The sequence below is a fragment of the Paramisgurnus dabryanus genome, chromosome 21, assembly GCF_030506205.2.
Source record: "Paramisgurnus dabryanus chromosome 21, PD_genome_1.1, whole genome shotgun sequence".
Classification (NCBI taxonomy): domain Eukaryota; kingdom Metazoa; phylum Chordata; class Actinopteri; order Cypriniformes; family Cobitidae; genus Paramisgurnus; species Paramisgurnus dabryanus.
Genome location: NC_133357.1, coordinates 8,176,579 through 8,189,415, shown reverse-complemented (window position 1 = coordinate 8,189,415; position 12,837 = coordinate 8,176,579). Strand labels below are relative to the sequence as shown.

The window sequence follows — 12,837 nt, the reverse complement described above, 5'->3', positions numbered from 1 at the left end:
GAGATCTTATATTTCTGTCTTTCTTATTTTCTCCAAGAATTGTTTTGGAGAAACATCTGAGAAGAGCGAGCGAAACAACAGTGAAGATAGTTCAAGTTCAGCCTTCTGAAGAACCAAACAAAAGAAAAAAGGTTTCTGTAAGCACTCCAGACATCACAGATGTTTTACTGGAGAGAGGCCAATTTTTAAAGCATTTCCCAGTGCATGCTGGGATTAAGGAGATTTTCCTGGAAGAGCGGAGCAACGGCCAGAAGAAACTGCTGTAACAAACGTAATTTCACATCATCACATCTCTGTGAGAACAGATATACAGCAGCTCTTACACTCGAATAGACCTTCCAGATCCCTCAGGAACATCAAACATCATCCAAAACATCTTTGGTTAATACAGAAACTCAGATTTATCTCTCATTAACCTTCACTAACTCATCTTTGTGCCGCCTTATGGCATCAACAGAAGCTTATACAGCTTTAAAATAAACCTTTTAATTAAACCCAATCAGGTTTAACAAGCTCACCCCATTTTAAAGAGAATTTTATTGTGTAGATCTGCAGAAAAGCATCTATGTAGCGATGCTTTGAAGAGCCCATAAACCAACATGCTGACCTGAAGAGCCTGAGAAAAGATTACAGCTCAACCATTCTCCTTTCATCGTGTTCATTTGGAAAGTGATGTCATGGCATTCATTAAGGAGCTTGTGTTGAACAGACGAGGCGCAGTCGGACCCCTGCACAGAGTTGATCTCTAATCCTTCACACATGTTAAACTATAGATACTGTAACACATAAACTACAACACTAATGTTACATCACATCTCTGTCACGTCTAAATCATCAGAGGATTTTAGTGGCACGAAAGATAAATCCTCCTCACTTAGCTCATAAACTCCCATCTGAAGATCAAGCGGGAGCAGCAAGATAAACGCAATCTCAGCATCTCTCTGAAACATCAGCACTCGACAGAGAGAAACATTTGAAGATCACTTCATGGGAGCGAACGAGATTCTCATGAAGCTCAAGCTCTTTCAAATGCTTAGTTTCTCACACAGCATTATTATTTTATCACAACATAAACAATCAGTTCACAGGAAACCCAACACACTGCATCTCGCTGAAACTTTACAACTGTACAGTCTGACAAACTGATGTGCCAAGAACCATAAACTGTCTGTACTAGAAACAAAAACCTTTTACTACTGCAGAATAACACTGACATTCAACATCCAGAGAGAGAGAAACAGACAGACAGAGAGACAATGAGACTGACTGACAGACAGACAGACAGACAGACAGACAGACAGACAGACAGAGAAAGAGACAAACAATGAAACAGACAGACAGACAAAAAGACTGACAGAGAAACAGACCGTCAGACAGAACGACAGACAGACAGATAGAGAGACAGACAGACAAGGAGACCGACAGACATACAGAAAGAGAGACAGACAGACACACAAGAAGAGAGACAGACAGAAATATAGAGAAACAGACAGACAAGGAGACCAACAGACAGACACACAAGGAGAGAGACAGACAGACAGACAGACAGACAGACAGGGAGACAGACAGAGAGACAGACAAGATAACCGTCAGAGAAACAGATAGGCCGACACACAAGGATACAGACAAGGAGACTGATAGAGAGACATAAAGATAGACAAAGAGACTGACAGAGAGACACAAAAATAGACAAGGAGACCGACAGACAGAAAAGGAGACAGAAAGTCAGATGGACAGACAGACATGGAGACCGACAGAAAGACAGACAGACAGGGAGACAGACAAGATAACCGACAGAGAAACAGACAGACAGACAGACACATAAGGAAACAGACAAGAAGACTGATAGAGAGACAGACAGATATACAAGGAGACTGACAGTCAGAAAAGGAGACAGACAGACAGAGAGACAAACAAGGAAACCGACAGCAAAACAAACAGATAGACAAGGAGACCGACAGACAGACAGACAGACAGATAGACAAGGAGACAGACAGTCAGACAGATGAACAGACCGGCAGAGAGACAGACAGATAGACAAGGAGACAGACAGCCAGACAAGGAGACAGATGGTCAAATGGACAGACAGACAGACATGGAGTCCGACAGAGAGATAGACACACAGTGAGACAGACAAGATAACCGACAGAGAAACAGACAGACAGACAGACAGACACACAAGGAGACTGACAGAGAGACAGACAGATAGACAAGGAGACTGATCGTCAGACAAGGAGACAGACAGACAGACAAGGAAACTGACAGCGAAACAGACGGACAGACAGACAGACAGGCAGATTGACAAGGAGACAGACAGTCAGACAGACAGACAGACAGGCAGATTGACAACAGACAGACAGACAAGAAGACAGACAGACAATGAGACAGACAACGAGACTGACAGAGAGACAGACAGATAGACAAGGAGACAGACAGTCAGACAGGCAGATTGACAACAGACAGACAGACAGACAAGGAGACTGACAAATAGAGACAGACAGATAGACAAGGAGACAGACAGACAGACAGACAAGGAGACTGACAAAGAAACAAACAGATAGACAAGGAGACAGACAGTCAGACAGACAGACAAGACTGACAGAGAGACAAACAGACAGACAGACAGACAAGGAGACTGACAGAGAGAGAGAGAGAGAGAGAGAGAGAGAGAGAGAGAGAGAGACAGATGGTCCGACCAACAGACAGGGAGACCGACAAACAGATAGAGAGACAGACAGACAGGAGACAAACAAACTTATACTCACAGGTGGGCCAATTTTCCCAACAATTCCGAGATCACCGACTTCTCCCTGAAACAAAGAAAGGAAAGTGTTGGGTTTAACTGAAAAGCCCTGAAACACTAAAGCAGTAAACACTACAGCATGATAAACAAGGAGTGTGCAGTCAGTTCAACATTATTTGCTCTTTTCTTCTTGTTCTGTGTCTGGCACGAAGCTGACAGAAGAGATGTTTGATCATCACTTACCTTCAAACCTTCAAGTCCGGGTTCTCCAATCAAACCTTTCCGACCGTGTCTGCCCTGCAGTGAAGAGAGACATACACCTAACACACTATACTTTGACAAACAGCAAAGAACACAAGAAGTTAAATCGACATGAAAAGAAATAAAAGGACACTCACAGTGGGACCAGGATTTCCAGGTGGGCCTGGAGGGCCTTCATCTCCCTGGAGAAACACATAAGGAACCGTTTTAGTAAACATCACGACGACATTCCTACATCACACCACAAAACAGCTACAGGAGAAACAATATAATGAAGGAACATCTGTGTGTGATAAATATAACCAACGCTTACCGAGACCAAATCTACACAAATCAATGTTGCTTCTATTTTTATCTTCATTTCATTTTGCACAATCTCTTTTTGTAAGCATGAAGTATTTGCAATACATTGGACGCAGCCCAGCTGCAAATGCTTTGGCAAAACACATGTAAAGTTTTTGTCATGCCCATAATGCACGAAACTAAATCTCTCATAATTTATTCACCCTCGTGATATTCTAGATGTATTTGACATCCTATCTCCAGCTGAATATATTTAACTTGTTAAACATGTTCTTCTCATATAGAGGGCAAAGCACATTAAAATAATCCAAATGACTCCAGTGTGTTAGTAAAACAATATGTTTGTGAGAAAAAACAATATTTGTTATTGCGAGTGAAAAGTTTGGCATGTTTGAATATGGCAGCACATCAATAACATTGAATTTCATTGGCTTTCACATCTCTTCTAGTAGTCGTATACGGGTTTCATTATAAAATATTTAATAACGCACTGGAGTCATTTGAAAAACTGGTGATGATGGATGGATGGGATTTTGGAGCTTCGAAACGTCTTTTCTTTTTTTTTCATTAAAATTTTCACAACAATGTGTGAAAATGATTTCCTGAACAAACAAAAAAAATGTATGAGAATAAAATGTCAAAGCAATAAAAGAGACAATTATTCGTCACAATCACCACAATTTATTAGTCAATTAACCGATCAAATTTTATAATCGTGACAGCCCTAATTCAAACTTTGTAAAACGAAGGCTGGTTGTGTTTTATATGTCCAGAGGTGATTTAAATCTCACTTTATATCATAGTACAAGTAAGGGATAATGTAGAGGCAGCCGGTAGTTATTGGGAAATAAGCCCCGACAGTGTGATCAAGACCCGACGCGAAGCGTATCACACTAAAGGGGCTTATTTCCCAATAACTACCGGCTGCCTCTACATTATCCCGCTTATTACACGGCTACTTGTCACATAAGAAAAAAAACTGGACATGAATATGAATTTGAAACATTTTATTGGCATATTTGTTTTAAATTAACATTTTTATCCTTCCACGAAACTTTGCACAGAAGCATAAAATGATCGTAATACCTTATTAAGATCCTCTGCTTCATACTTGTCTGTCTCCATTTTTTCTCTTTTAGCCAGTCTTTGAGAAGTTTTAATGCCCATTCTGTATTTTTGTGTGTTGGCTTCGTAGCTGTCATGCTCTATTTTGTCAAGTTCAGTCTCAGTAAGCTGTCTGTGTCTTGTCGTGGTTGTCGAGTGTTTGTCACAAGATGGCGCCAAACAGTAATCTTTATTGATCTTTATTGGCGCGGAGTGATTTTACTCGTACAAGTAGTACCGGCTATGCGTTATTACTTTGGAGCGGTTATTATTTGAAAAGAACGAACCTACAAATGTCTCAACTGACCAATCAGAATCAAGCATTCCAGAGAGCCGTGTAATAAACACATATAACTTCACACACTGCACACTACTGAAGGTCCTGAGGTGAAGTGGTGTTTTAATGTAGCTTTATCAAATTTCACCCGAGTTACATCTGTCGAATCATAAATGAGATAAGTGCTTTACCTCTGTTCCTTTTGGCCCTGGTGGTCCCTGGGGACCTCTGTCTCCTTGAATACCCTACAAAAGTACAAATACATAAGCGATGCACTGAGACCTTAAAAACTTTAGAGATTTAAAATAATGCTTGGTACCTTTGGTCCCAGGGGCCCGTTTGGCCCTGGTGCTCCGATGTCTCCTGGAAAACCCTAACAAACATGAGAAAAATAATAGAAATACATAAAAAGCATTGTGATGTTGACCTTACACTAATTAGGTGATAAATTAATATCAGTTTAGCCTCTCCCACCTGCCATCAGGCCACGCCCACTTAATAAAAATAAGGGTCAGTGAGGAACAGGTGGAGGTTGCATACGTGACAAGATTTTGGCACTGTCTTAATCAAGTGTTATTTATATTTCACAAACTACACTATTAAATGCCTAACAACACATATGTTAAATAGCAAATCTAAACAACAGATAGGCAATTTAATAAAACCCTAGCCATTAAGATTCATATTACATCTCCCATCACATCTGCTGGGTTTAGAGGAACAAAAGGAAAAGTTCAAATCATATGAAATGTCTTTTTACATAGTTTGTTGTATTTCTGAGAAGGATTAAAAAGAGAAATCTGGGACAATAACACACCCATTAAGACTAGTAATGTGTATTGAGCAGTATGACAGCATGTAATAATACAGAAGTACCACTAGAGGGCCGATATGAAACTATCATCCGCGTCAGACGGGCTGCTTTCATCCATTTGCCACACAGATGCTAACTGAAAACCAAAACCTGCGAAAACCCACAACTACGTTTGTGATTAACCAAAGACAAATCCCATCTACCAAAGTCAAAACTAACACAGACCTTGAGAAAGTGGATGCAAAGTGGAAATAAGACAGGATTGAGATTGTATAGCCATTTATTCAACACAATAAACAGCACGTATGTGATTAATGCTTTGTTGTAGTAAAATGAGAACGCTTCAATGGAGAGTAGGTTTTAAGTTACAGCATCTGAAGGCCACATGGATCAAATCCTTTCAAAGTCAATTACACTATGAGCTGGGATCAAACCCTGCAGAAGTTAACCTTTATACATCCTCTGAAGTGTGCAACCACAAACAACCAAACCGACTCGATCAATCTTTAGTCTCAGACATTTCACTAAATGTCATGCGGGACATAGTGAAGCTCTGACATTTACATGAAGAGATCGTCTGATTGACATATAAACTTTAAACTGGGGGAAAATTCTGCTGAATACGATTTTCACAAATCTCAGTTTGAGTGACAGCTGTGAAGAAGGAAGCAGGTTTGGTTCTGGATTACTGCGCAGGGTTCCCATTCCAAGCGTACATTGCAAGTTTATAAAAAATAGCTTAAATGCTCGAAATGAATAAACAATGCCAAGAAACAGCTGTTTAGATTGTAGTCTCACTTTAAAATCAGTGGAGGCTTGGAAACGGAAACGGAATTCCTTACGTCACAACTTAACAAGCAGACTACATTTTGATAAATTCACAATAAAATTTAAAGCAACAAACAAAATCCCTGATATTCCATGACTTGGACAAAAATATATAAAATTCCCTGACTTTCAATGTCTGGAATAAACCTTTTAAAATTCCATAATATTCCAGAAATTCCATGACCCGTTGGAACCCTGACTGTGAGATAAAGTGATGCATGTTTGGTAAATCATCAAATCAATTAACTGCATATTTAAAGGGCACCTATTATACCAATTTTTACAAGATAATTTACAAGGTAATAAGTAATAAGTCTCAGGTGTGCCCCAAAATAGCCCACAAATCATTTATTGTCCAAAATGCCCCTATTTGTGTAGCTTAAAATGCAAATGAGTGCATTAAATGCTCCTCCCTCCCTTACTAACAGACAGTAAACGCTTTCATTTAAAAATAGATCTGATTCCTGTGAATACAGTCTGAGACAATAGCATATTTAGCTGCATTAGCGTGCTAACAAACACATTTACAAAAGCTTATACTGTAGGTAAAATTAACCAGTCAGTCAGTGGCCATGGGTGGGGCTTTGAAAATGTGATGTCACATTAACAAGAGAATCAAAACAGCATGTCTAAAGAGACTGCTTTGAGGATTAAAAAAGAAGGAATAGGTGGATTTTTTTTTATTGTAGGGTTGTTGTGTTCACTCACTGCCAACACACATCTATGTCCAGACAATTTTACATGATAGGTGCCCTTTAAGTGTATTTTAATGGATATTCTCGAGTAGATGAGCGTGGACGTGTGTAATATTTTCAAAACAAAAGAATGAAAGATTTTAGTTATAAAAAGCACCCGACTTTCTTACCTCGGGTCCCGGTGGCCCTGGAGGTCCCTGTGATCCCCGTTCACCCATTTTCCCCTTTCAGAAAGAAAAGATCAGTAATGAAAATTATATAAATATACTCACAGCAACCCAAATTCAAGCCAAGTTTATCCCAGTCCTCTCAGATTTCCAACGCCAGGTTTGTGGACAATACTATCTTGTTCAGAGTTAGTCAGCCAATTGAAGCAGTGTGCGGCTAATTTTATTCAAGTTTATTTTCGCCCTGTGAAACACCAAATTCAGGTTTTCCTGGCATGCATTCGATCCAAAATAAATGCAATCCGGATAAAGTATCAAAGAGCTGTGGCATTTGTCCCTACTCCCCGATGCCAAATATAACCATTAAAAACCTCCATCAAGAGGTCAGGACGACAGGATTGACTAAAACTGAATACCCTAAATACACCAAATAGATCTAAAAGACAAGCAACATACATGATGTGTATTATTTTATATTAGACAAATATTATTTATATAGACTTCTGACTTTATATTAGAACTGTACTTTATATTGGCACTGTTTGTGCATGCACTGTACTGTCAATGCACAATATTTTACTGTTTACAGAATTGCAAATTTGAAATACTTACAAATACTTTCATGCACAAATTATGGCAAGAACAATAAGCATCTGCATTTTAAACACATACACAAATATATTTACATATACCAGGAACTCACCGATATATCGGCCCGTAATCGGTATCGGCAGATAAAAGTACATTTTCTCGCTATCCGACATTGATTGTTTAAAAATAGCATTTTATGATAAAATAATTTAAAAACAAAGAGTAAAAAAAGCAAAACTTCATTATCAGTATCTATCGGTATCGGCAGATGTCATTTTAAGTTATCAAAAATCGGCACAGAAATTTTGTATCTGTGCATCGCTAATATAAATACTATCTTAAATGACTGCTTTACTCCTCATTCTTTCTTTTATACCGCAAGCATCTGTCACTGACATCTTGTGCATATGACAAATAAACTTGAGCAATGTGAATATAACAGAGAATCAATCACAGTCAACTGTAAAGTTCATGATCAACACGTGTGGTCTTACAGGTGGACCTGGTTTTCCTCGAGGTCCTGGTGGTCCGGGATTCCCAGCCGTTCCCTACGGCAACACAAACAAATCTCACGTCTTTATTCTGCCTGACATAAAATACCACAAAAAACACAGTTTATATTATATATATACGCTATATGGGTTTTCCTGAAACTCACCTTGTCGCCATGGTAACCCATTTCTCCTGGTTCACCCCTTAATCCAGGTTCCCCCTAAATCATTTAGTAACACAGAGATTAAAGAGTAAAGACAGCATACAAAACACAACGCAGATCAGAGCTCGGCGGTCAACCAGAACTTGTCATGTCATCTGTACCGCGGTAGATTTGTTTACACAGTTATCAGAGGAGAGGAGAGAAAGAAAGCGAGAGGCACTTCAAACAAAACAACATGAGGGAGCGATTAACCCACAAAATTACAGCATGATTATTTTATATATCAACCATTTAAAAGCTAAATGAACTATATCAATATATTGTATTACTGTATTTGTATATTAATATTTACATGTTCACTACAATAATAGAAATATTTAAATCACCTTATCACCTTTCATTCCAGGTGGCCCCGCCCCTCCACTCAAGCCCTGCCAATCACAGAACAAGTACAGCAGGAGAGTCTTCAGTGTCCGGCCAATGAGATTAAAACAACACAGATTGAGTCGTAATGCGAGCGGTCGTTACCTGAGGTCCCCCAATTCCTGGAAATCCACGAGGTCCCTCAGGTCCAACATCACCCTGTGAGAGCATCACAGTTACAAACATCAGCATCACATGACTTCAGATCAAAGAGCATCATTGGTCAAACATTCATACATTCATAATGTAAATTGTAACACAACATCGTAAGTAACAATTGACTCATGAGTGTTTCATAGATGTGGGAACTGAGTTCTTATGCTGAAGAACAAAAACACAACAAAAAAGTACCACATCAACAGACAGAACACACAACTCTACGACTACAACATTTACTCGATAATTCTTCACAGATTTTGTCGTGTGATGGACATTAAATGACAGTTTTATGGGAATGTTCCCAATTCACCCCTCTGCCACAATATGACGTTAGTCACCATGAATTTCTGCTTTTCTACAAACAACAGAAAGTGACAGGAAACTTAAAATCCTTTAGAACTCATTCACATGTGAAGTCTGTAAAATAAATCATGACAGTCTAATCCGGTTCATTGAAGTTAATGTTTTTTAAACAGGCAGTGAGTGAGATGAGGTCACCGTCCTGTACACGTGACAGTCATGTACCCCATTCACACAGCACTTTGATTCAAGAACATTTCTGTAAAATTGTCAGAGAGGCTTCTGTGTGAACACAAAAACGTCCCGTAAATTTTTCTCGTAAAGATGACCTATTGCCGTAACATTCATGGAAAGCATTCTGTGTGAACAACAGGCAGAAATAATGCTGCAAGGGGCGTGCCGTAGTGAGGACACGCGTGTCATCACAACAAGAAATTATGGTTCAGCTCTTTGACACAGGGATTTAAACACAGAAATGTTGAGAAATGTTGCAAACTGGACTGAAGATCATTGAGCTTGTCACTATCAGAGATCATTCACCAGCATAACAGAACAGAGCATCCTTCTGATCTTATCATAAACTAAATGTGAGTGGTTTCTCGAGAGAGAGAATTGACGGAAAATTAACAAACTTCAGACGCTGTGGAAAAAAGTGCAGGACCTTAAATACAAATAGAAGATCTTCTTGATGTATGTGTGTGTAAATGCACCCACAGATTCCAGAAAATCATTGGCAGTTCGAATGAACCAAAATCAAATGATCCCGGACACAATTTTAGTGTATTTTCCGTAATCTCTGTGTGATAAGGGTTATACAGTATGCATGCATATACATGGTGCTAGCATCACAAATGTCATTGGTTCAATTTCTATTCAAAAAGACTAAATTACTAACAATTTCAAAGATAAGAAAAGAAAACTAATTCATATTGTATACAAGTTTTAGATTCATAGATGCATTTTACGGAATATACAGAAAATGGTCAAAAACATAAAAATGCATAAAACAAAATACTATGCTGAATTATTTTATATATGAAGAGTTGCAAAACACGTCTGACATGTTTTCTTCTGTAGTTACATTTTGCTGTAGTGATATTACACACTGCCCGAAAATAGTCCCCTTGATTACTTTCAATAGCAGGGGACTATTTTCGGGCACTGTGTAATATCACTACGCCTGCTGCAGCCATGTTACATCAGCAAAGTCCTTGATTATTACGATAGAATGAGAGTATAGTTCCTAACCATATCTGCCCAGAAAATCACAACTTTTAATCTTCTGTCGGTCTTAGTACACGATGTAACTACAGAAGAGTCAAGTTTTAAATAGGAAAAATATTAAAACTCTTTGGTTATTTTTAGCGTGATGCTAATGGCTAATCAGATTCAATGGATTATGCTATAAGCTATGCTAAAAGTGCTACCACCAGACCCGAATGTCAGCTGAATGGATTCCAAAACGGTAAAAATCTAATCTTTAACTCTAGGGGAGCTAAAAAAAGAGTTTTGTTTTTTTATTTAAAGTGGAGTGTCCCCTTAATTATAATTTTTTTTATTAGACACTTAATGGATTATGCCAAAAAAACTGTATGGCCTGAGGGCGGGATTAAGTGGATTTGACAAGAAAGTCTTTGATGAACATATACCGGTAGTATGTTTCGGTTATAATCATTATCTCATTTTTGAGGTAGGTGGCATTTAGCGGCTTTGGAAACTGAACTCTTTATACAGTCTATACTGTACAAAAGTCTTAGGCCACCATTAGATTATTATTTTTTGTTCTGTCATTTATAGAAGAACATTTTCTGAAAAGCATTCAACAAGCGAAAATCATAAAAAATGCTGGTGCTGGCTGGCAACTTTTTTTTAAACACTGGCGGGGAAAGAGTTAAAACTTTGCTAAAACAACAAAGCTGAAGGTGGTGGTGGCCTAACACTTTTTCACAGTACACAGTATATATATATATATATATGAACGATCAATAAAACCTTGCTAAAACAATCAAGCCTGTAGGGGTCTAAGACTTTACTGTTTAAATTTACTATATGAAGTAACTATACAAATGATTTCAGCTCCTCACCACAGAATGAAGGAGCACAAGTACTGAAGTCAGTATATCTCTAGTATTTTGTGTTTGTTTGATGGGCTGTTTCTCATTCTTTAGGTTCACCATCAGCATCTAACAAACTCCATCAGCGCAGAGCGTTTCTAATAAACTCCATTAATGTCTTACAGCCTCCGGATACACACACACACATCTCAGATCTTTCTCTTTGTGAAAACTATTCCTACTTGTAAACACAGCTTTGTGTACTCAACACAACATGTTAAACGCTCTCTCATTTGTGAAGGATTAAGGTGTCTGCTAAATGAAAATAAATATAAATCTGTGGTACCTTCAGCATAGTTTATTTTGCTTTATGACAACATTGGCCAGACAGAGACATCATTCAGTATTGTCTCTTTAGCTGTGCACTCCACAAACACACACACACACACACACACACACACACACTAATGTGAGTTAATGCTTCAGCTAACAGATGTACTGTAATAATAACAACACCCCAAATAACATCTGAACATCCCCAACACAAAGATGATACTCTGTGGTAAATTATAGTACAAGACAAGGTGGTTTAATCTGTTTTTATACATAAAACATGGTATTACCCTGGTAAATATGGGTCAGTGATTTAAACAGCTGTCGTGTTTAAAGGACTGTAGAGGAGGATTGTGAAGAAGACCAGATGCATCCACATGAACATGAACAAATCAAACACACCCCATAAAACCACTTTCACCCCATCTACAGATGGTCACAGAAGACAGAGATGGATAACATTTATTACATCCATCTGCTCATCCAGGACCTAAGAGGATGGAGATTTATCTGGGAATGACCCAAAGTCTTGTAACAGAGAAACTGTTATGGTAGTGTTGTGAAGGACGAAGGAGAGATGGTACATTAACGCAACATAAATTAAGTTAAGTTACTTTATTGTATCCATAGTTCACAAAAGCTGTTTGTTTGTTGTTGGTGCTGAAATCATCTATATAGTATGGAAATACTGTAGGTGGACGCAGCCTAGGGTATATATGTAGTGAATAAGGGTCAGTAGGGGAATAGCTGACAGGTGAGGAGGATTGTTGATGAAGATCATGTGAGGAAGAGTGGAGGATGATGGGAAATGAAGTGGAGAATGGGATGAACAGGGAAAATCGTGGATGACAGACTGGGATTGTGACAGAATCTAGATGTGATGATATTAATGCACACAGAACAAACTTAAGGACCTGATGTGAAATTTACTGAAGGCAGAATGACTCTCAAACACATCAAATTCATTAAACAGTAGCGACCGTGAGTAAGCAGAGCCGATCCGCCCTATACGCAGGCTACGCGAGCTGCGTAGGGCCCCGCACCACTAGAGGGCCCCCTTGTTCTTAACTTCATGCAGCGCTGATGTTGTCAGTCCATCTATGCAGCTCTGTATGCGTTTGACGTGCTTA

At 38.8% G+C, this 12,837-nt stretch overlaps 1 protein-coding gene across 1 annotated transcript in view; it reads right to left on the bottom strand.

Moving 5' to 3' along the window:
• Positions 1-12,837, bottom strand: part of LOC135750231 (uncharacterized) — a 98,234-nt gene that overhangs the window by 39,221 nt on the left and 46,176 nt on the right. The window contains exons 15-24 of the mRNA XM_065269009.2: positions 8,967-9,020; positions 8,825-8,869; positions 8,442-8,495; positions 8,278-8,331; positions 7,196-7,249; positions 5,008-5,061; positions 4,880-4,933; positions 3,142-3,186; positions 2,987-3,040; positions 2,766-2,810 (exon numbers count right to left, since the gene is read on the bottom strand). Coding sequence (XP_065125081.1) covers positions 2,766-2,810; positions 2,987-3,040; positions 3,142-3,186; positions 4,880-4,933; positions 5,008-5,061; positions 7,196-7,249; positions 8,278-8,331; positions 8,442-8,495; positions 8,825-8,869; positions 8,967-9,020 — 513 coding nt within the window. The remainder of the gene's footprint in view (positions 1-2,765; positions 2,811-2,986; positions 3,041-3,141; positions 3,187-4,879; positions 4,934-5,007; positions 5,062-7,195; positions 7,250-8,277; positions 8,332-8,441; positions 8,496-8,824; positions 8,870-8,966; positions 9,021-12,837) is intronic.